Below are 22,969 nucleotides of genomic sequence, written 5' to 3' on the forward strand. Positions count from 1 at the left end.
ATTTTCCCCTTCATAGGGGCATAAATCTGCCCCCAGAGAGGGTGGCATGAGGTGCCCCCCCCACACTCCATTTGGGGTGGGGGAGAGGCTTACCCCAAAACGTCGGACAGGCCCCCCAATGGATGGGCATTAGGGTTTGGGCACCCTGGGGGCAGATTGGCACACCAATGTGCCATCTGCGCCAAGGCAAGTTAGGTAAACAAAGAAAATGGCAGGCTGCACTTTAGGGGGGGCTTGAGGGGGGCCCTAAACCGCCAGGGAATTTTGTAATGTGAAGGGGGTGCACCTCTCCAGCCTCCCCATGGAGGGGTAATTCATCTCATGTAGCCAGGGGGAAGATAAGGGGGGTGTATGCACTCCTCCCTGGGTTCAGGTGTCCCTTCCTAGGAGCAGATATCTGCCCCCAGGAAGTTCTGCATGACATGGCCCCCACTCCATTGTGGGTGGGGCAGTAAGGTTTGGGAACCCTGGGGGAAGATTGGCATACCAATGTGCCCATCTGCACCAAGGCAAGTTTGGTAAACAAAGAAAAAAATTGAAAATGGCAGGCTGCACTTTAGAGGGGGCTGAGGGGCACCCTAAACCGCCGGGGGAATTTTGTAATGTGAAGGGGGCTTCCTAGGAGCAGATAACTGCCCCCAGAGTGGGCTGCATGACATGACCCCTGTCCTTTTTGGGTGAGGCCCTATCCTTTGGGGGTCATGCCCACACTTTCCTGGTGGGCCTCCCCCTGCCCCCCAATTGGATGGGGGGCCACCTCATGTACTGCCTGGGGGCAGAAATCTGCCCCCAGGGAGGGCGTCAAGGGATGCCCCCCTTTCCCCATGAGGTGAGGGGGAGAGGGCCACCCCCCTTTTTGTGTAAAAATAAATAAATATATTAAAAAAAAAATCCCTGGTGGCTAGTGGCCCCCCTCCTCCACCCAAAGCTCCCTTTGGGTTTCTTTTATTTTTATGTGTCCCCTTCCCTGGGGGCAGATCAGCCATCTGCCCCCAGGGTTATCCATATGTGCCCACATGCTTTGGGGGCTTGGGGGAGAGGGCTGCTTACTGTAAGCAGCCCCCTCCTCCCCCCGCTTTGAAAACATATCCCTGGTGGTCCAGTGGCATTGCTGGCTACGGATAGAGCGCTCTGCGCCCACTCCGTGACCAGCAATGCTGTCACACAAGGTGTCGTTGGAAAGGGGAGAATCTCCCCTTTCCAACAACACCTGCCTCGATCTTGAAATACAGCCGGAGATCGAGGCAGAGCTAGGTGGACACTCACCTTGTGTTTTCACTGCGGCAGCCGAAACTGAAGGTGATCCAGCCCCCGGGCAGTGAGGAGGGACCTCCCCCTTACATAACCCGGGGGATGGATTACAGTTTTGTGTGATCCCTGCTTTGCAGGGATCACACAAAACTAAGTGTGAAAAAGGACGAGGTATCTCGTCCTTGGCAACAGGGATGGAATTCCAAGGACGAGATACCTCGTCCATGGCACTTAAGGGGTTAAGGGAGTTGTGAAATGCTATCCAGACGTCCGCCCTTTTCTCTTGTTCATTTGCCTGGATGATTTGGTTATATCCTTTCAGGCGCACCTTCCCTTTATCCTTGCTCTTTATGTGAGTTTCTTGGCGCTTTACGACTTCAAATTTCCCTCTTTGGAGGAAGTGCTCCACTTTCTTTCTTTTGACCCGGGAGTTAAGCCCTCGAACATTGTACGTTAATACTTTCAGCCCCATTCTTTCATGGATTGCGTGGACTCTACTATTTTTGACCCGTTCCTTATTTTTGGTATCTGTTCCCTTCCGGATTCCCTCCCACTCCCCCTTCTTCCCTCCCTGCACGAACTTCGCAACCCCCAACTTGCATTTCTGCCCTGAAGGGGGCTCTGGGATCTAGGATCGCTCACGCATGGTGCCCTGCGCGCCATGCCCTCTACATACTCTGGGATAACTTTGCGGGGAGCCTTAAACCCCACGTGGATTCCTCCAATGGCGCCACCATACGCTGCCCCACTCCACTCCCGTCACCTGGTTGTGGATTCATGCTCCTGCAGTGTCCAGTGTAGTGCGGGGTGGTGGGCTATGGTCGGTATTTTGAACCATTGTCGGAGTTATATGGTGGATCGGATGAGTTCTATTTCTTTTTGCTGGGGCGCCTGACCTGTTGATTGTCTTCCACTCCCATGGGATCCTTCGCGTGGCGGGCCCCTCCCTGCTGTGTCCTGAGAGATCTCTTTCTTGTTCCTGTATGGGTGCATGCCTTCCTCGCAGGTTATTCTTTGTTGCTTCCCCTTCCACGCGAAAAGCAGACCAAAGGGGAAGGTCCACTTGTATCTGATTTGTTTGGCCACTAGTTCTCTTATTACTGGACCCATTTCCCACCGTTTCTGTAGTGTCATCTGCGCCAGGTCCTGGTAGAGGTGTATGTCAACCCATTCATCCATATATGGTCCCTTGTCCTTGCTTATCTTAAGATCTGCTCTTTTTGGGTGTAGGACGTGAGGTCCGCCAGGACATCTCGTGGTCGGGCCCCTGGTTCTCCCGTTCTCCGTGGGCCAACCCGATGTATACTGTCTATTGGGACTTCTATGTCCTCTTCTGTGGCCAGGATGTATTTGAAGACTTGTTGTACTGCCTCTTTAAGATCTTTATCCTCCACTGTTTCTACCATATTTTTTATCTTAATATTCGATCTCTGGGAGCGGTTTTCTAAGTCCTCGCATTGGAGTTCGAGGTTGTGGGTCAAGCGGATCATATGTTCCTGTGCCTCTGCATTTTGTTGCACCTCCTCCTCTAAGTTTCTCCAGGGTGTCTGTTATTTCTCCAAGATTCACCACCTCTGTCTTTAGCTCTTGCACCGCTGTTTTTATTTCACTTTTCATTGATTCAAATTGGGAGTTCATCGAGGACATAAACTGTGCCTGGAATGCCCCGAACCACGCCTTCATGTCCTCCTTCGTGGCCATCTCCGCCGGGGTGGTATGTGGGTCTGACATTGCGGTTCGCTCGCCTTGTGTTCTCCCCTTTGTCTGTGCAGTCGGATCAGCTCCCCAGAGTTGTACTAGATTTGATTCTTGTCTTGTTTGTGTAGCCTGCGGTGTAGATTGTTGTCTTCCCCTGGACTTTGACATGTGTGCAGCTCTCCGCTGATCCGTTCGCTTTTGGCGGGAGATTGGCGGGTCTCGGTCTTATGGTGGCCTAGGAGTCCCCTTGGGTGTATGTGGAATCCCCTTGCTCTGTTGTTGGGGTGGTCTCCTGTTTTGGTATCACTGCTGAGGGGGGGGGTCTCTGTTTAGGGTGGGTCCGCCGTGTCTGGCTTACCCCCAGGTCCCTGTGTGGGCACACGTGGAGTAGTGTTCATGTGCTGCTTCCTCGAGCGGTTATGTTCCTGGGTGCCCGTGCATATGGCTGCTTCCTTCTTTGTTGCTGTTTCGTCCGTGTCTGCAGTTCCTTTTTATTTATTATGTCAGTTTGCATGCCCTTATCCTTAGTTTTCTGGCTTTGGCCCGCAAGATTCCTTTTGCTTTAATTCTGTTTTATTTTAATTTCTTTTAGTGCCGGAGCTTGGGGGGCGGGGGGGGCTTTGTCCGTTCTGTGTCGCCTGAGTGTTTTGTGTGCCCCCTTCTGTGTTTCACCCCCTGATATATGCCGTTGTCCCTGGTGGGTCTAGTGTGGAGAATCTACGGGCCGCGTGTCCCATTCTGCCAGCTCGCCTGCGGTCACCTTAATTGCTGGTCTTGTGGTAGTGTGGCGGTCTAGGGTCTCCTTGTGCTGTTGGGGCGTTCCTTACTGTCTGGACTGCTTGTTTTCTTCCATGCGCGGAGGTCCAGGATCATATGTGGTTACTCTCCTTCCGTTCTTGTCTTGTGAATGCGGGTCGGGGGGAGGGCCGGGAAGTCTGCGCCCTCGCTCCGTCTTCGGGCGCTCTCTCTTCTCTCTCTTGTTAGTGTTGTGCTGCCGTTCCTTGGCTGCCTCTATGCCGCTCCTGGTGCCGACCTTGGGAGGGGGTCCGGCCACTCCTGCTACTGTCTTATGGGGGACATTTCGTAGGAGGGTCCCTATGGTGCATGGCTTTATGCTTGTGCTCCCGCCACACACCCGCCTCCTGGCAAACTTTCGGAGTCTCTCTTTTGCCGTTTGAGTGTTTCGGGGCTTACTGCTCGCAATTTGATACGAGCAGGTTGAATAGGTCCTGTTCGTGTGTATTTCTCGTGCTCCGTTTGGCCGCTCCGCGGGAGTCCTTGCTCTGGCCTCCTTGTGGGTTCTGGCTGATGCGGCAGGATATCCTGCTGGGCCGAAGTGCCGGCTCGTTGGTTTTACGGTCTCTCGTAGTTTATCTCTACCGGGCTATTCTTTTACTCTCCCGCTGCTCAGCTGAGCAGTCGCCTTGTTTCTCCACCAATTTCCCTTGGAACGGTGCGTTCTCCTGGGGCTATGAATCCACTTTATTATCGTTTTTGATTTGCGCCGCATGGAAGGGGAGATGGAGCCTCGCTCACACACGTCTTCCCCTCACGGCCATCATATTGGAATCCTCCAGGATGCATTTTCAAGTAATGGTGGAACACTTATACGGTTAATTCAATTACAGTATGTATGTTTCTCTTCCACAAGTGGTACAGGCTGGTGGCCTACCGTTAATTTACTTGGTGGCTTTATGGGAGGCTTGGATTCTGCTTTCGATGAGTAATACCTGCCTGTGTCGTTGGAGCCATTTGCGCCAAATTCCCCAGTGACAGTGGACAGTACAGCGTATTTTCACACTCTGCTGCAACCTCAAGTATACAATGAGTAGTTTGTTTGTGCATCAACATCATCAAACTAAATAACATACAAATGAGCATATACAAATAGTTATTTCAATTTTTCAGTGAATCAGGAACACGCTCACTCATTTATGAGGGACATGAAAGAATGGTTGGGGCCCTTTTGCGCTCACCTCGTCTGCAACAATTCATCCCCCCTCCATTATACCCCACTCCAGTACTGTGTGTGTGGGAACGCTCAAGGTGCCAAACACCATGTTCACTTCAAAAGGGATCTCCTGCATGGTGACCATTGTTCTCATGGCCTCCCGAGGCCCAGTGTCCCCAGATTCCCCACTGCAACACCCCGCCCCGGTAATCCACATAAGTGCATCTCCCTTCAGCAGTTTTCCAGGCCTTTTGCGCTTGCCTCATGCCCATCCATCCCCACTCCAGTATCAATTGCAGTTCGCACCTGTGGCCATACGCTTGCAAGGGGGCAGGGAGGGTGGGAGCGCTGAAGGTGCCAAACGCCATGTACACTTCAAAAGGGATCTTCTGCACGGTGACCATTGTTCTCATGGCCTCCCCAGACCCAGTGCCTCCCAAATCCCCTCTGCAAGACTCTGCTCCGGCAATCCACTTAAGTGTGTCTCCCTTCAGCAGTGTTCCGGGCCTTTTGCGCACACCTCATGGCCATCCATACCCCTGCAGTATCAATGTACCAGCATCACTAATGACATCATGAATATGTTGCACATTCTAACATTGCATTGGTGAGGGGCCTACGGAAACAGTTGATACTATATGGGAAACAAGATGATAATTGGCCCCCGTCTCTCCGTTGATCTATTCGCACACGTGGGTCAGCTAGGCTCATCTCCGCGTTGTGAAGGTCAGGGCAAGGGAGCACACATTTCTAACTAAACTAAACAGGATCCGATAATGCAGAAATAATGGCACACATAAAATCTTGCATGAATAGGTGTAATCAGGACGCATGAGCTAATATATTGGCATTCTAACCTTTACCCTTTTGGATTCTCTTTGATACCGCAAACTCTGCACCCAGGTGCCGACCCCAAAGGTTTGATCTGCCATCTGGCTCTTCATAAAATAGGTAGACGTTTATTATTTTTTGGGGAAATATATTGCCACACAGGATCAGGGCTGTGTTGGGGGTCCTGGAGTGATCGGGGCACTGGACAGTCAGATGGGTATCACCATAAAAGGAACTGGGGGTCGGAGCTGGTGGGCTCTGGACTGGCGGGGTGGTGATTGAGAGGGCACAGGCAGTTTAGTGGAGATGAATGGGCACTTGGCTTATGACTTCTCACTGTCTCACGCTCTTCCCAGAGCACATTCTTTTCGGAAATCATACTACAGGATTGTAACAAGGCATGGCTGGCTTTCGTGAGAACAGGGCTTGCGCAGAGCTGGCAAGGGGGAGGCGATGGTGTGGGCTGGCTCTGCGAGGCGCTGGGGATGATGGATGAGAGCTGCATGTCTACATAGAGATGGATTTTCGGGCCTGGTAGAAAAGATGGCGTTGGGACTAGTTCAAAATGGTTTCTTATGGCTATCTGGGGGCTCTGAAGTATGGGTTATTTTCTATGGGCTGTGGTGCAAGAGAATGCTGTGGGGGTGGCTATGTCTCCCCCCCCTGGTTATTACATATGGTATGTTTCTAGAGTGATGCAGGGGTGGGGGGCAAGGATCGTCTCCTTCCCAACAGTCGTGACCATTGTTCTCATGGCCTCCCCAGACCCAGTGTCTCCAGACTCCCCTCTTCAAGACCCCGCCCCGGCAATCCACATAAGTGTTTCCCTTCTGCAGTGTTCCGGGCCTTTGCGCTCGCCTCATGCCCATCCATCCCCCCTCCATTATCGATGGCATTTCGTACCTGTCTCCATGCGCTCGCAAGGGGGCTGGGTGGGTGTGAATGGCCAAGGTGCCAAACAGCATGTACACTTCAAAAGGGTTCTTCTGCACGGTGACCATTGTTTGCATGGCCTCCCCAGACCCACTGTTTCCAGGCTCCACTCCGCAAGACCCCGCAACAAACACGTCACACATTCACATACACACCCACTTTTCTAATCCTTTATAAACACCTTGACATTTTACAGGAGAACATCGCTGTGCTCTGTAAGGTATCTGTTTATCGTGCAACTTGTTCCCCGGATACGACTTTTCAAGAATGCCTGCTTGTATGGTTCTCGGTTGCTCTTCTATGAGCCATGCAAAACGTCTGGGCATGGTCCTGAATACATTCCCTTAGGATATCGATTTAATAAGAAAATGGGTTGAATATTGCGGTTTTAAAGTGGACTAGATTAAAAGTAGAGCCCAGGATGTCTTGAAGGACATGAGGGTCAGTTGATTCTGCAGCCAGCACTTTACCGACGATATGTACGAACAATCCAAGTACACAAAAAAAAAGTCGACTCGGAATTCTTTGTAAATTGCATCCAAATGCAATTCCAACCGAATGTATGCACACGCTGCCTCCGGTGAGTCCTGCATGATGAATTTGCTGTGTTTTTTGTTATGCAGGACGATGGGCTGCATAAATGACTATCTATGATCTCTCGATCTAAATCTGGTAGGGTACTGAAATGGTAACTTCATGAACGGATTTGAGATTTCGGTGTATATTTATTTCAAAGGTGTCTTACTAAAGTTTCCATAGCTACCAGATTATATTGAATTTTTACTATACTAGATTTCTAGAAAGTTCTTCCCTTTGTGCCTGAAAAATGCCAGGCCCCGGTGGTAGCTGCGCTTGTCATGAATGGCCTAGACTATTGCAACTCGTTGTATTTAGCTCAGCCACGTTATTTGATTAACCGGCTTCAACTGCTGCAGAACGCTGCTGCTAGAGCTGTTTTATGGCCCTCTTTCGGCACCCACATGACCCCTCTACTGCGGCAGCTCCATTGGCTCACCATAGAAAAGCTGATCTTGTTTAAATCTCTGTGTATGGTACACCAGACATTCAACGGTGTGGGACCTGAATACATTCAGGACAAATTCTTGCACTACACTCCCACTCGTTGTCTCAGCTAACAATCCGCATTTCTTGGTGTGGTTTTCTTGGTGTGGTACCCCGCTTCAGATTGATGTGCACTGGTGGTTGTGCCTCTTCAGTTGCCGCTGCTAAGGCTTGGAACACTCTCCCGTTGCTACTGCGCAAGACCGCGGATCACCTCGTCTTTAGTCGCCTACTAAAGACATTTGTATTTTAAGTCCTGGCTGTTAGGTTCTTGTTCTCCTCTAGCGCCTTGGTGCCTTCTGGCGTTTGTGCGCTCTACAAATATACATAACATAACATAACCCCCTGTGTCCTTATCTTACTCGACCGCTACTCTGCCTTTGACATGGTGACCCCTACAATCCTTTTCAACCGTCTCCATGATAACCGGGGTATCGCCGATCATGCCCTGGCTGGGCTGACTTTTTTTCTCTCCAATCGACCCTCCCTGTTCCAACTTGGGTCCTTCCTCTCCTCCATCTCTATCTGCTTTTTCTCCTCCTATCCCCTGCTGATCTGCTGAAACTGTGCTGGTTGCCAGGATACCGTCTTACCTGGGTACCCTTTGATCTTGGGCCCAGGTCCCATCCCTGCAGGTTGCCCATCTGCACTGCCCCCCTGGCAACACTTGTTCTCGGGGACTGTTTCTGTATCTGTACAGCCCCCTACCAGCATTTGACACCTGCTGTCTGCACTTTTTATTTATTGCCTTCCTTTATTTCGACTGTTTATCCTATGCACGCCACTGCCCACTCCCCCTTTCCCATGAAACTTTTACCCTTCCCCCCCCTTCCTTTTGCACTTTTGTGATATCGCTGTCACCTGTCCTAGTAAGATCTTTGTCTCTGTCTTCCCTCTGTCTCCCCTCCCTTGCCTCCTCGGGCCTTGAAGCACTTGTGCATATGTGCGCTATAAAGGCCATATCATAACCTATGATATTGTGGTCTGTTTTGTACAGACACAAAAGGAATCCTAGATTACCCGAGGCTTTGAGTGCCTTGTACTATCGGTTTTACTTCCCGTCAGTGTAAATGTGTTCAAAAACGAATTTGAAGTCATGGCTTCCCCTGCTCTGTGAAACAAAAAGCAACTGTCATTGAATATTACACCCGAAGGTCCAACACTCCTCGAATGACAGTTAAACAGAATACAATTCATAGTTTTATACAGTGCCTATTATAGACTGTGACATCTTGCTGAGATTCACGGTACAACGGATAGTCTTCCAAAGGAATTCTATGTTGGCTGGGTTGGCCTGCGCTCAACGGCCGTTTTCAGATTTTGAAAAATGATCTGCTGCGAAGGGCACACCCTCCTGGAATATTGGGAACCAATTCTTCATCGCCTCAGGCCCCTTCCTGACTTGCTACGGCCTTCCCAAGAAGATAATTTTTTCGCTTGACCGTAGCGATTGCGTGACTTCGCGCACTACTGCAACGTTGAGCACAAGGCTACAGATTTCTCAGGTCCATGTTTGAAAATCCGGGAATTATTCCGAAAAAATTGGCTAACGCTCATCCGCAGTTACCCTATGCATACGCACGGCTGATTGAGACAAAGCCTAGTCGGATCATGAATACAACTAACCTGGTATAGGGAAGCAATGTGACCAGTCTCGCTTGAACTTAGACAGAGCTTCCTCTGATGGGATAGATATTGCGAATGGCTGTCCCCTGTTACGCTCAAAACATAATGAATACAAACCTCTTGTAAAGAAGCAAAGAGATGGGTTGCAGGGTATGACAAAGTTAACTTTATACAGAAATTTAAAATATTCATCAAAGGTAGCTGCTCTTCATGAACATTGAGACTCCAGATGTAATGCTTTTGGCTATGGAAAGGCCACAGCGTCGTGACTGACATCACATATAGGTTCATTACCCGCACTAGTGATGGGTGAGACAGTGTTCAAAAACCCGCGGCATTGTTGGATGCCAGTCAACAATTTGTTTGTTTTTCTTGGGTTTTTCGAATGCCATGTGGGTCAGCTGTGCTCATTGCTCCATGGAGTGAAGGTCGCTTTGTAGGATGGTGCTTGTGGGGATAGAAGAAATGAATCAGTTCACACTGTGGCAGCTTGTCCGGTATGTTTTAATATTGTGGCATTCATTCACAAAAACGAAACCTACCAAACATAGGGCCTCATTCCGAGTTGGGTGGTAAGGGAAAAATGATGCCAGTAAAGGAATACCGGCATCGTTTCCCGTTACGGCCCATTCTGACCCACCAGACCGTTATTTACGGCGTCGTAAAGTACGATGCCGTAAATAGCAGTTTAGTGGCGTGCGCCCGACACGCCATGCCGTAATTAGCGGCATGGCGTAAACCGGAGCTGATCCCAAGTAAAGCGGACATGGAAAAAACGGCCTCCACAAGACCGCAAAGTACCTTACCGCCATGGAGTAAATACAGCAGTGTTTCCAAGAGGAACAGGTGCACTCAAACAGCACAGGTGGAGGCAATGGAGTCTGGCACAGCACAAAAGGAGCACACCCACACACCACACCCCCTCCCACACCAAGATGATACCAATTGTAGCAGCATTCCTGGAGCTGGAGGCCCTGCTTGCAAGGCAGCAACTACAACAACAGCAACTACAACAACCACAACCCCCACCACAGAGGATACACAGGAGGAGAAGGAGGGTGAGACAGGCCCAGCATGCCCTACCGGTGCAGCCACCATTACCACGCCGGCAGCCCCCAATCCCCCGCATCAGAGCCACCCCCTTCAACCTCACACCAGAGCAGATCCACACCCTGTACCGGCTTGACTGGGACACCATTACCAGCATAATGGACATGATACATGATGATACAGTGAGCCGCATAGAAATCCGCACTGCCATCCCCCCTCTACTGAATGTAGTGTCTGTGCTCCACTTCCTCGCCACAGGCAGCTACCAGCATACAGTGGGGCACATGCATGGCATTACACAGCCCATATTTTCACGGATACTCAAACAAGTGCTGGATGCCCTCCTCACCCACACAAGGGAATACATATCCCTACCCCGTACTCCCCAGGAGATATATGACACCAAAGCTGCCTTCCATGCACTGGCACGCATGCCAAATTGCATAGGTGCCATCGACTGCACCCACGTGGAATTAGTGGTCCCGCATGCCATGGAGGGGCCGTATGCAACCGCAAGCAATACCACTCCATCAACGTCCAGATGGTGTGTAATGCCAGTAAAGCCATCACACATTGCAATGCCCGATACCCCGGATCAACTCATGACTCCTTGGTCCTGCGGAACTCAACACTACCACGCTACATGGAGCGACATGCCGGACGACGTGCTTGGCTGCTTGGTGAGTAACCTGAATGGGCCATGCCAGTGCATTGGGGCTGTGAGTAGGTCGCCTGCATACTCCACCTGGGTGGGAAAGGGGGGGATGCATACCCCACCTGGGTGGGAAAGGGGGGGATGCATACCCCACCTGGGTGGGAAAGGGGGCGGGATGCACACTCATCCCAGTAATCATCTGCGGCCATGTAAGACTAGTACAATTCTCCACCATGAATGCACACACAATTACCTCCTTTCCACTTCCATGCAGGTGATGCTGGCTACCCTCTAAAGCCGTGGCTCATGACCCCTGTCCGCAACCCACAGAACAGGCACGAGGAGGACTACAACAGATCCCATACCTGTACACGGGTGGTGATAGAGCAGACCTTCGGCCTGTTCAAGGCACGATTTTGTTGCCTCATCCGGTCTGGTGGGGCACTCATCTACAGCCACGAGAAGGTGTCCAAGATCACCATGGCATGTGTAATGCTACACAACATGTGCATCCGTCGGAACGTGCCACTGCCCCCTGACGTGGAACTGCTACCACCAGATGATGATGAGGGGGAGGAGGAAGGAATGGCAGGACAGCAGCACGGTGCCGATGCACAGGAGGGACGTTCAGTGCGTCAATCATTGATTGGACAATATTTCTGACTCACAAGTCAGCTGAGGGTGTGAGGGTGAGAGGACATTGGGTCCTGGGTGTGGGGATACATGTACACCATGCAATGTGCGACATCAAAAGACACAAGCAAAATGAGCAATGTCCACTCTGTTTTTTGGGAATGAACAACCAGTGTATTCAACATTTATGTAGGAACGTGTACAACAAAACCACCACCCTCACCCCCTACCCCTCCCCCCCAACTCCCACACACACCCTCATCCCCCTCCCCCCTCAACTCCCACACACACCCTCACCCCCTCCGCCTCCCCCCACAACAACCCTACAATAGTCCCATCAGTGCAACATAGGCCACTTGTGTGTGGCAGTATGGTCATTGTGTGCTTCCAGAGCCAGGGGTATCCATGTTCTGGCGGCGGAGTGTGCGCATTGACCGACGGACAGGGCTGGTCTGCGTGGAGGAGCACTGTGAGGGTGGGCACTCCCACTGGGTCTGTGGTCTGTAGGGTGCTGCCTCCAGGGCATCAGCGATCCGGCCCAGCACCTCACAGAGCCGGTTTGTGTTGGCAGTGATGACTTCGCCCAGGGCCTGCAGGTCATTGTGCCACTCCGACCTGGATTCACGGTTGTCCCGGATGAAGTCCTCAATCAGGCCCGTGAGGCGCTGGGAGTGCAATCCATCCATGGCTGGTGTGGCAGATGTGCTAGGCAGCCGTGGTGTTGAGCCTGCAGCCCTTTCGGGGCTTTCTGCAGGGGAGGTGGATCCAGGACTGGCAGGTGGTGCTCCTTGGCCTGTGAGGCCTGGGGTGTCACTCTCCCCGGAGTCGCTGTGTGCAACTTGACTGTAGGATGGGGTGTCTGGGCTGTGCACGATGTCATGGGGCTCCTCCACGTCGGATACGGGAACTGATGTCGGGCTATCTGGCTCCTCGGGGAGGCACATGGCAGCATTCTCCCCTGCCACACTGGACTCCTCCGAGTGCACTGTGGGGCATGTCTCCGTCGGCAGTGCAGGCATGGGTAGGGGTGTGGGTGTGGGTTGTGCAGCCTCCATGGGGGTTGCTGGTGCAGGTGGTGTTGCCTGTGCCTTCTTCCTTCCTGCAGGTTTACGCTGTCCCCTGGCTGTGCCCCTGGAGGTACAGGGCTGTGTGGCTTCCTGGCCCTCATTTTCATGGCCGCTGCCTGTGGGGGGGAAGAGAGAGATGCATGAGCTATGATTTGGGGGTCAGCATTTCTTCAAGCCTATGGTATGACAATGGGATTGCAGCGTTTTGTTGACATTTGGGTTGGGAGTGGGACAGTGATGTGGGCTTGGACGGTAAATTCATGCAGGTGTCTGGGTCACTCATGTTGGAGGAGTACTGTGCCTGCTCACATTGACTGCCTTTGTGTGCTCTGGCCAATATGGGTTGGAGCCTTGCACCTGGCATCAGCCTGGGTCTGTCTTGTGACGGCATGATTTGATGGGGGAGGGGGGTTCCCATACGTGATGTGACTGCTTGCCCAGCCCTTGGCGGTGCCTTACATTGGGAATGCATTTACTATCTTCACTCATGACACTCACCTCCATCTGCGGATGACGGGGCACCGCACTCCATCTCGCTGACCCCCTCTATGGCTTCAGTGCCCATCATGTCCGCACACGTTTGCTCCCAGGGCATCATCTTGATTGGAGAAGCTGGGCCTCCTCCTGTCTCCAGGGCCTGTGTTCGGTTGGCCGATAGGATGGCCCGCACCCTGAGACGGAGGTCATCCCACCGTTTCCTGCAGTCCCTCGTCGTACGGGGGGTGTTCCCTACGGCGCTCACCCTCTGTGCCACCAAGTCCCAGATCTCCTTCTTCCTGGCAATGGTCGGCCTACGCATGTTGCTGCTGAATACTGTCTCAGCATTTGCGTGCAGGGTGTCCACCAGGACCTGGAGCTCGTCCTGCGTGAAACGCTCCTTCCTGATGCGGGCGGCACCTTTCTTCAGTGCTTTCGGCATGATACTGGTCACTGATGGGTTTTTTGAGGGTCGAAATATACCTCTGGGTACTGTATTAAGAGGATGGCAGTGGATTGTGTTTTTAAAGATGGCCACCGCGCTCCTTCCCGTTCCTGTGCGATGACGTAATTTCTGTATCTGTTAATTAGCGTTGACCGTAAATTACGGATATCGTAATTTACGGTCACCGCTAATAACGGACAGCGAAGCTTCGGTGGCGGTGTTGTAATGACCGTCTCGCTTCATGCCGCTAAGGGGTTTTACGGGCCCTTTAACGGTATGCCGCTAGGGGATTTACCGGCATGGCGGAAAGCTCGTGCCCCCGAAGTCGGAATGGCCTGTAAATTGCGGTGTCGTACCAGACCGGACTCGGTCTTTCCGCCATGCCAGTAAAAACCCATACTTACCGCAAAACTCGGAATGAGGCCCATAGACTCTGAAAACAAGCTTCAATTGTTATGTGACCTTGGACCAAAGGGAGCAATCACCAGGCTAGAAGGACAGAAGCTGTGGAATACCCGCAAAAATGATAACATTTACTGTTATGAAAGTGGACATTGGAACATTTAGTTTCAATTTATGCAAACCGTTGTTGAGAGCGGACACTGCGCATTACGCCAAGAGAATGCAACTACCGAACATAAAAGTTGAACTATGCATAATATTTTTGCAAAAAGGGGAAATTGTTCTGTTTGCATATGGGAGAATTCAGCGACGTGCAAAAATGCCATTTGACGTAAATAGTGGACAGAATACGTTGTTCCGTATACCACACCATATTTAAAAACTGAGTGCGTAACTCGCGGTTCATTTATAAGTTTACTCATAATTGTTATTTGTGTTTAGTTTAAGAAGGAATGAGTAAAGGTTTGGATTTTTGTCCGTTATTGATTATTGACATTGTTATGGGTTGTTTGTTGGAGCATATTGTGACGATTACTCATAGACGACCCAAAACCACAAACTGTATAACAGGCTAACGATATCTAAACCACTTCGTCCCATGAAATATCAGGGTGTGCAATCAAAGTTGCATTATTGAAAGGGTCGGGGGCAGAAGATTTTCCAAGGTTACTTGGTTCGATTTTCGATAGATAATATTCCCAGTTCCGTTACAATGCCATCTATCTGTTGTCCCATTTCTGAGTCACTTTATCCATACCTTTGGGAGTTATACCGACTTTGTGGCTTAACCTTTCATGCACATCGTAATCTAAAATAGTCCCCCAAGTTGTCTGTGTTTGGTTTGTGTTTGTTATTCTGTTTCATCCAGTGCAGAATTACGACATAATTTAGAATAAAGAACGGATACTAAAATATATTTGTGTTCTGTTATCTGCACAGATATATTGTACCGTTCTGCGAATGCTATAGTTTCCAGCTGCTGTGAGATGGCTTTTTCAACCAACAATGGCAGATACGCTGAACCGCATCGTTCAGCATCACCATCATGTGGGACGATAGATCGGGACCGATATGCCTTTTGGCGGTACCAGCCACCATGAACAACCTGTCATCGTTTACAGTGTAGCAAGAATCTGATGTGTCCAATCCACATCTTCCCCCGAAAGGAACACTATGTGCGTCATTTTAACTTTTGCCACTTGAGCCTAAGGACACACAACTATTGCTTGTTCATCGCAATCAGTGGATCTCGATAATGTGGTTTTTGGAGCATTCTTTGATAAATAAAAGCACTTGCAAAATGCAGATTAATGATGTTTTCTTTAAAATTCTTGGTAGCAAATTCGCTTTGGGACGCACTGTGAGAGGATGTGTGTTGATATTCCGGGTTCTGCGTTAACTGATGTTATTACTTGGGTGATGACTGGGCGCGGTTGGCTACGCTACCCGCTAACGTCATGAAAATAGGTGGAGCCTATCGTTTAGAATAGTGATGTCAGCTTCAGGGGCAGGGATATGATTTAGTGCCGCATGGGAACTCGACCTTAGAGCAATGCATCAACGGATAGGATTAGCACAAGATGGCTGCGCCCAACCCCTTGTTTTCACATGCGTAAAAGTGAGGAAAACGAAGGTAAGATGCACAGGAACGTTTTTTCGATCGATCACAGTATGCTGAAAAACACATGCCCGAACGATCGGGACAATAACATTTTTGAGCAGACTATCCCTTTAATTCCGTTTTTATCGCCACCATTTCTCTTGTGAAATTGTTCAATACACATATTGCAAGCCATGCATTGTAACATTAATTTCATTCACAATTTATTTTATTAACTCATAATAAAACATTTCTTTTTAAATGTGCCTACCACCTGAAATTTGAAAACATAATTGCTTATATGTGTTTACCTTTCTTTCTTAGAAGCTTTGTTGCAAAACTGAAAAGTATTGCTGCCAAGATGCCTGTTCGACGAGATCTCAAGGTATGTTATTTGTTCCACTAATAATGCTCAGGAAAAACAATGCATGCAATTTTTCACAGTGCTTCTTCACAAGTAATGCATTGTTTTAAGTGGATAATATTTTACCTTTTCTGATAGTCACCATATCTAATAGATGGTCTTACAGGTTCTGTCATTATGCCAACTGATGTCTCACATACCTCACTAGTACCATAATATTTTTAATAAGTTACTGTTTGTAAGAAAAATATCACAGATGCTACGATTGTATGCAAAGTGCAGTCTCAAATACCCAGTGACTGTAGGAAGAAAGGCCCATGACAAAAATGCCTACGCCACTGTGATGTCATTCCCTATGCTGCATTATGTGATGGTGTAGAAGGAGCGGCCATCTTTTGGCCTACAAACATTTATTAAATCATTAAAGAAACCTATCTCTCCCTACTTCTAGGGGCTTTCCCTGCATCACCCTAGAAAAACGTTGGTGGGTTGTCAGAATGTCCGTCAAAATTAAATGTTCTCAGTCAGAAATCAACTAATCTAACCCTAACTCTACAAACATTATGTCACAACCACAGACCCTGGGGCATATACACAGATACCCCGGATGATGGGTGCCATGGGACCATACCTAGGAGTGACTTATCTGTGTCCCTTTTGGATACGTAGATACAGGGGGCTGGGGTGGACTTTGTCTTGGCGCCTCTGGCACCAAGCCCATGTGGGTAACTGATGTTGGGTTGCAGTAACACCATTGGGCCTTTAATTTGCAGGCCTCTATTTGCAAGGTACTGGATGTGGCCTTCTTGGGCCAGTTTCACGTGCCAGGGACTAAGGCGAGGCCATGCGTGGCAGGCTGAGCAAGCCAATGGGTGTGGCTAAGGAGCTCAGTTATATAAGACGCTCCATCCTTGGAGCAAGCGCTTTGTGTTAACTTGCTTTCAAGCAACGTGACGCTTACCGACGTACGAAGCTGCAGAGAAATACTCACCTGCATCCGACGCTCCGCTCCATCTCTTCTCGCCCTTCTTATTCAGCGAGTCCGGTCGCTGCAACGAAAGAAGACAAGACAAGGTTAACGTATCTGAGCAACTGGCAGTGCGTGGCAGTTAAAAGAACACGCACAGCGCTATAATACAACTCAGCTGTTACCTGCAATCGCGGATCCAATCCTTCATTGCTCCTGTTACCAGCAACCGCGGATCCGCTTCTCTATCGCTCCGGACACCGCATCTGTCCTCGCAGCTCCAGGGACCTGCTTTCATCACCTACATGGAGAGAAAGCAAGAACAGAATTACTAAAGGTACGGACAATAGGACGCACACTTGTTAGAGAACCAAGCAAGCGAAGTATAGCGAAAGACGAATAATGCAGCGCCAAGCAAAGAAAAGCTGGAAATTAACATGCAAAGAAGACAGACAAGAATAAGAACACTACTTACCATAATCCTGCTAAAGCCAAGCAAGAAAGGCTGAAAACCAACACGCAAAAGAAGATAGACAAGATTCAGAGCACTACTTACCAAAAGAACCGGGTAGTCACATCAGGGCTGGACTTCTGCCCAGAAAGGACCAGTGAAGGTACTTGGTCCTTGGGAATGAAGCGCCCCTGCCAGAAGTAGCAGGACGGAGTGCCCACAGACTCTACTAAAAGGTGAGCTAACCAGGACAGCGCACTTATCGGAGTACAGTCCTGGGGGAGGGACGGAAAGGGGCGCAGGTCGCAGCCAGAAGCACTCAACGTTCCTCTTGTATTCACGCAGGTGCGCGACCCTCTGACGATCTTGCTGCGGTCACTGGTGTTCACGGCTAGCGCATCAAAGGACACATTTCACCCCTGGGAGGCTTCCAACCGTGCCCCAACGCCCCCGCAGAGACAAGTGTAAGCGTAACACATTAGTCTTTAACTAAAGTGAAGTCTCTGTGTCCTTAAATGTTCAATCACAAAGGACCAGGGAAATGTATCCCTTCTATAAAGATCTCTACAAGGGTCTTTAAGCACTCTTGCTGAAAACTTGGATTTGTCTTTAACTTCTACCATGAAGTAGAAAAATGCATTTCTTTGGCTTCCATTTATCACTCTGACGAGGAAGATGTCCCCCATTCCACTCTACTTGGGCAGCAGTACTGGGCAGACCACTGTAATGAGGGAAATGACTCCTGATGCACTCTGGCTTCTTGGTTTGGCTTCCCGGACCCCTCACGGTCTTCCCGCCGTTCCCGTTACCTTGCTCTCTGTTAGGACACAGCTCTGATTCTTCCTGGGGTTCCTCTGCGATTTCCAACACCTGCATGGCTGTGTGCCAGGCTCCAGCTGGTGGTTTCTGCACTGTTTCTCGACCTCACGGTCTACCTTTCTGCAGTCGCACCACCACCACGATTGCTTCTTCATTCTGGTGAGTCGGCTTCCAGCAAGCTCCTGGGACTTTGTAGCAGCGTCCTGCTTTTGACCGACTCTGTCTGGAGCAACAGCTTCTCTGCGTCTCTGGTTCTCCCCGTTTGAATCTCCTGGGCAGGATCTGCATGCTGCTGGCTTCCACAATGAGAGCTCTCTAGCCCGTTCTTGCTTTCTACTTTATATTGTTGACTCCGCACTCATGTAATGTCAACACCATCTTGGAAAGACTCTTTGGCACACTTCATGTTCTTTTTCGTGGCAGTATGATCTGCATTTGTCACAATCATGACTTTAAATTAACCCACGGTTGCATTATCAATGGTGGGTGAAAAGTGTGACCATGAGGGTAGGGGGTTCTGCGACAGGATTGTGGGGAGGCTTTCCCCAGGTGGACATCCTGATCCCCAGGAGGGGAGTCCCTCCCTATGATGTCCTCCTCATATTATCACCACTAGGGAACTATTAGATAGCGGCCTCACCTCCCTAGCCTCATAGGAAGGGGCTTCCCCCCCAGGGAGAAGTCACGAGACATGGTGAATCGTCACATACCCTTTCCCTAATAGAGGTGCCATCCCCATGTAAAGTTAGTTTTGGTGTTTTAGCCCCAGAGTCTTGATGGGGAATATTTTTTTTAACTCCCTCCCAATCCCAAATCAGGGATTTTACCTTAAAGCCCTCCAATCCCCAGATGTTGGGAGAATATCCTCTAGAGGAACTGTTTATTTTCATTACTCCTGATGTCTCTCTCATTTGGGATTTATTTTGAGGTCTATTTGTGAAATCTGGGACACCCATTGAATTCAGGTATGTTACTTCAGATGTACAATTGTGCAGGTAGTTTAGTAATTACTGCCACTGTGATCCTCACCTCCTTCTCCAGGATGGTAACTGGTATACTCCTACATCCCGTCCCCTTTCCTCCATAGTTATGGGACATCTCTCCGTCCTGTGGGACGGGACCGGAGCACTTTGTAAAAAGCATCCAAAAATGTGTCCTTCCTCTCTTTCTTACGCGGGGCCCGGCACGCGGCCGTAACCCCGCCTACCTTGGCTCCGCCCCGCGCATCGCCCATCAGTCCTTTTCTCCGCTCGTTCGGGACTGGACGCACTTGCATCCTTGGAAGATTTTCTTCCCTTTTTTCCTCTCTGGCTCTCGCTAGCGATCGTGTACTAGTCTGTCTGTCGTTCAAACTATACTTTCCAGATTGTTCATCGTGTCACCGACTCTTCGCGAGGGCTGATCCCCATCCTCTTTGTTTAGAGTGTTAGGTCCCGGATCACCGTTGGGACTCCTGTTTTTACTGCGACTCCCTTTCGGTCCGGGCACTTCAAAGTCAGTTGGAGCGGTGGGAGGAGGTGTTCCGACGAACTCCTCCTTCGCATTTTCAGGCATTCATCGACAAAAAGAAGAAACGCCTGGTAAGTTCTTCACTTTTCAGAGCACCCCGGCCGGGGGATACCTTTCCAGGTTCCTCCTGGGCCGGGAGGAGCGTTGATCGCTCTGTCACCGGGGTTTGCCCTGAAGTGCCCGTTGGGCCCAATAATTGTACTGGAGTTTTCTCTGAGGGTCTCCGTAAGGGGCCTGTGGATACATGAGCATGCTCTGTGGCCCCTCCTGTGGTGGGTGTTTGTAGACCCAGGTCTACTGAGTCGTGGGGTACCGGAGCTCGCTCTGTGGCCTCTCTTTCGGCTTCCCTCAAGAATAAGACTGGGGTGCGCCCGAGGTCTTGGTTGGGCTTGGTGTCACCGAGCGGATGTTCGAGGCCCGGGCGGATAAGGCTGTTACCAGACCTGGGTCCGAGGTCCCTCGTACAGAGGCTAAAGCTACCAACAGTTGTGAGAGGCCTGACCAGGCCTTATCGGTGAAGGCTGTTTCTCACCGTTCTCGCTCTTGCGGCGACACCAGATCTTTTGAGGGGGCAAAGAAGGAAAGTTCTTCTTTTACCGGCTGTGCCGAGGTCCTTCCTGGGAAGGCTAATACGGTGGTTGGTATGTCGCAGAAACATTCCAGGCCTCATAGTACCGGCTCTGCCGAGGTTCCTTATGTTAAGGCTAAATTTAAGACCCCTGATCCATCGACGGGGACCCCTGCCTCACTTCCTCACGTGCCGCAGTTCCCCTCAGGCGATGACAAAATGGCGCCTGTTCCCACCATGACCGCGGCAGCCATTTTGGGTGCTACCCGTACAACTACGCCATCGGCCTCAGGTGTAGGGCTTGGTTCTGTGGGTGAACATAGAGTTCCTTGTGCGCATCCTTATCGGCCAGTTTATGATTGGAACGGCCGGATGCCCCTTCCGCATAATGTTTAGTTGCCTGCGGGGTCGACACCTTTGATTTATGTAGATACGTCGGTGGAGGGGCCGGTGTGGCACCCTTCCCTGTTACGTCCCTGGAATTAACCTCCTCAGGTTCCAAAGCAGTCCCTGCAGGATACCTTTTTTCGGTAAATTTCAAACGCTCATGAGTACTGACCCCATGAGGGAATATTTCAAAGGGCTTTTTAGGGAGATATGTCCGCCTCCGGCTCCACCCGTTCCTCCGGTGGTTCTGCCGGCGCCTCCCTTGCCTACGGTGCCTTCCCCGACTCTTCCGCCTTTGCCCCCATTGTCCCCTGTGGACAAGGCAGCGCCCGACATGGCTCAGCAGGATCCTGACCTGTCAGATGACGCGCAAGGCGATCAGGACGAGGACCTGCCCCGCTCTAGAGCTTTTCATGACCGGGTACTGGACATGATGTGCTTCTTAGATGTTCCGGTGCCCAAGGCACGCGCTCCGCAGGAGGGTGTACCTTCTGGGCCGTTCACCCTGTCTCCTTTGGAGCGTACTGGCCTGTTCTTTCAGAAGGACGTTCTGGCCGAGGTCCGCAGGGTCTGGGAAAAGACAAACTCTGGACTTTTCGTCAATAAGAAAATTGACGCGCGATACAGGCTGCATTCATCGGAAGAGGTGGCCCTGTTGTCTTCTCTGGCCCCCTCCTCCACAGTGGTGGCTGCAGCCACTTTGCAGTCCAGGCCTGCAGCATCCTCTTCCACAACGGCTACTCAGGTTCTGGGAAAGGAGGATAAGCTCATTGACTCCTTGGGAGAAAGATTTTCGCCAACTCGGCCTTGCAACTCAGGCAGGCGAATGCCAAACTGGTGTTAGCAGGGGCTAATATGTGGATGTGGAAAGGTCTGTCAGAGTTTGAGGAGTTCATCCCGATCGAGAAGCTGGAAGACTTTAAGGCGGGATTATCCAACGCCATGGTCTTGGCCCAGGATCTCCTTTAGGCTGCGGCTCATCACGTAGACACCTGGGCTCGGGGCCTTATGCTGGGGGTTGATGCCTCACGGCAGGCGTGGCGTGGCTGCATGCAGCTAAATTCTCAAAAGGGGGCAGGACAAGGTGTTGAACCTTCCGTTCGATGTTAAGGAGCTCTTTCATTCTACAACAGATGTAGAGCTCACCAAGACAAAGGATAGCACTCAGACAGCTAAGTCCTTGTCGGTCCTTGTTAAGACCCCTTTCAAAACCCAGAGACCGTTGTCGCAAAGCCGACCCTCCTCTGGCTTTAGGGGCTTCCTTGACCAGAAATCTCGCAGAGTGGATACCCCTTCGGGGAATAACCGCTGTAGCCAACAACGGACTCCTCCTCAGGTTCTGGTGGCAATACCACCGAAAAACCTACAAAATGAGGGTTCTCTGCGCTCGCACGAGACCCCAGTGGGAGGACGCATTGCGTCTCATTGGAGGCGTGGCAGACCATCACCGAAGACAGATGGGTCTTGTCAGTTGCTCGGGGGGGCTTCCGCTTACCCCTACGCCCTACCCCACCCTTCAACCCTCCCTTTCAGCTGTCGGGCTCGCCCTCCCTCAAAGCCGAGGTTCAGAAACTTCTGGACCTCAGAGCTGGGGAACGAGGGGAGGGCTTCTACTCCCGGCTGTTTACGGTGCCCAAACCCAACCAGGGTGGCCTGCGCACCATCCTAGACCTTTCCCAGTTCAATCTTTTCCTACCCCAAGAGAAATTCAAGATCACGCCCAGCCAGATACGGTCCTCCTTGCAGATGGGCGATTGGCTCAGTGTGGTGGATCTTCAGGATACGTACATGCATATTCTGATTTGGAATCCACACAGGAGATATCTCCGTTTCTCTTTGGGAAAGGAGCACTTCCAGTTTCGAGTGCTTCCTTTTGGCCTCAGCTCGGCGCTGCGTGCCTTCACGAAGATTTCGATGATTGCGGCCTATCTTCGTCTGAAAGGTATCCATGTGTATCCCTATTTGGACAACTGGCTCTTACGCAGCCCTTGTCCGTTGAAAGCAGCGGGCAATCTTCAGTCTCTCCTTCAGCTCCTGTTCCATCTTCGGCTGTCTGGTGAACTGGCGGAAATCTTCCATGACGGTCTCGCAGGACTTGATTTTCCTGCGTTTTCTCAGGTACACAATTGACTGCAGAGTGTACCTGACCGGGGACAGGATGGCGGATCTTGTAACCACGTGTCAGATGTTTGCGCAGTCGGAGAGCATGTCGGCCTGGTGGTT

At 50.8% G+C, this 22,969-nt stretch overlaps 1 protein-coding gene across 1 annotated transcript in view; it reads left to right on the plus strand.

Moving 5' to 3' along the window:
• SYCP2 (synaptonemal complex protein 2) overlaps positions 1–22,969 on the plus strand; it is a 574,037-nt gene that overhangs the window by 251,892 nt on the left and 299,176 nt on the right. The window contains exon 2 of the mRNA XM_069649839.1: positions 16,006–16,066. Within this exon, the coding sequence (XP_069505940.1) occupies positions 16,043–16,066 (24 nt within the window). The 5' untranslated portion in view covers positions 16,006–16,042. The remainder of the gene's footprint in view (positions 1–16,005; positions 16,067–22,969) is intronic.

This window comes from Ambystoma mexicanum, chromosome 3p (genome assembly GCF_040938575.1).
Source record: "Ambystoma mexicanum isolate Mex_15411 chromosome 3p, UKY_AmexF1_1, whole genome shotgun sequence".
NCBI lineage: Eukaryota > Metazoa > Chordata > Amphibia > Caudata > Ambystomatidae > Ambystoma > Ambystoma mexicanum.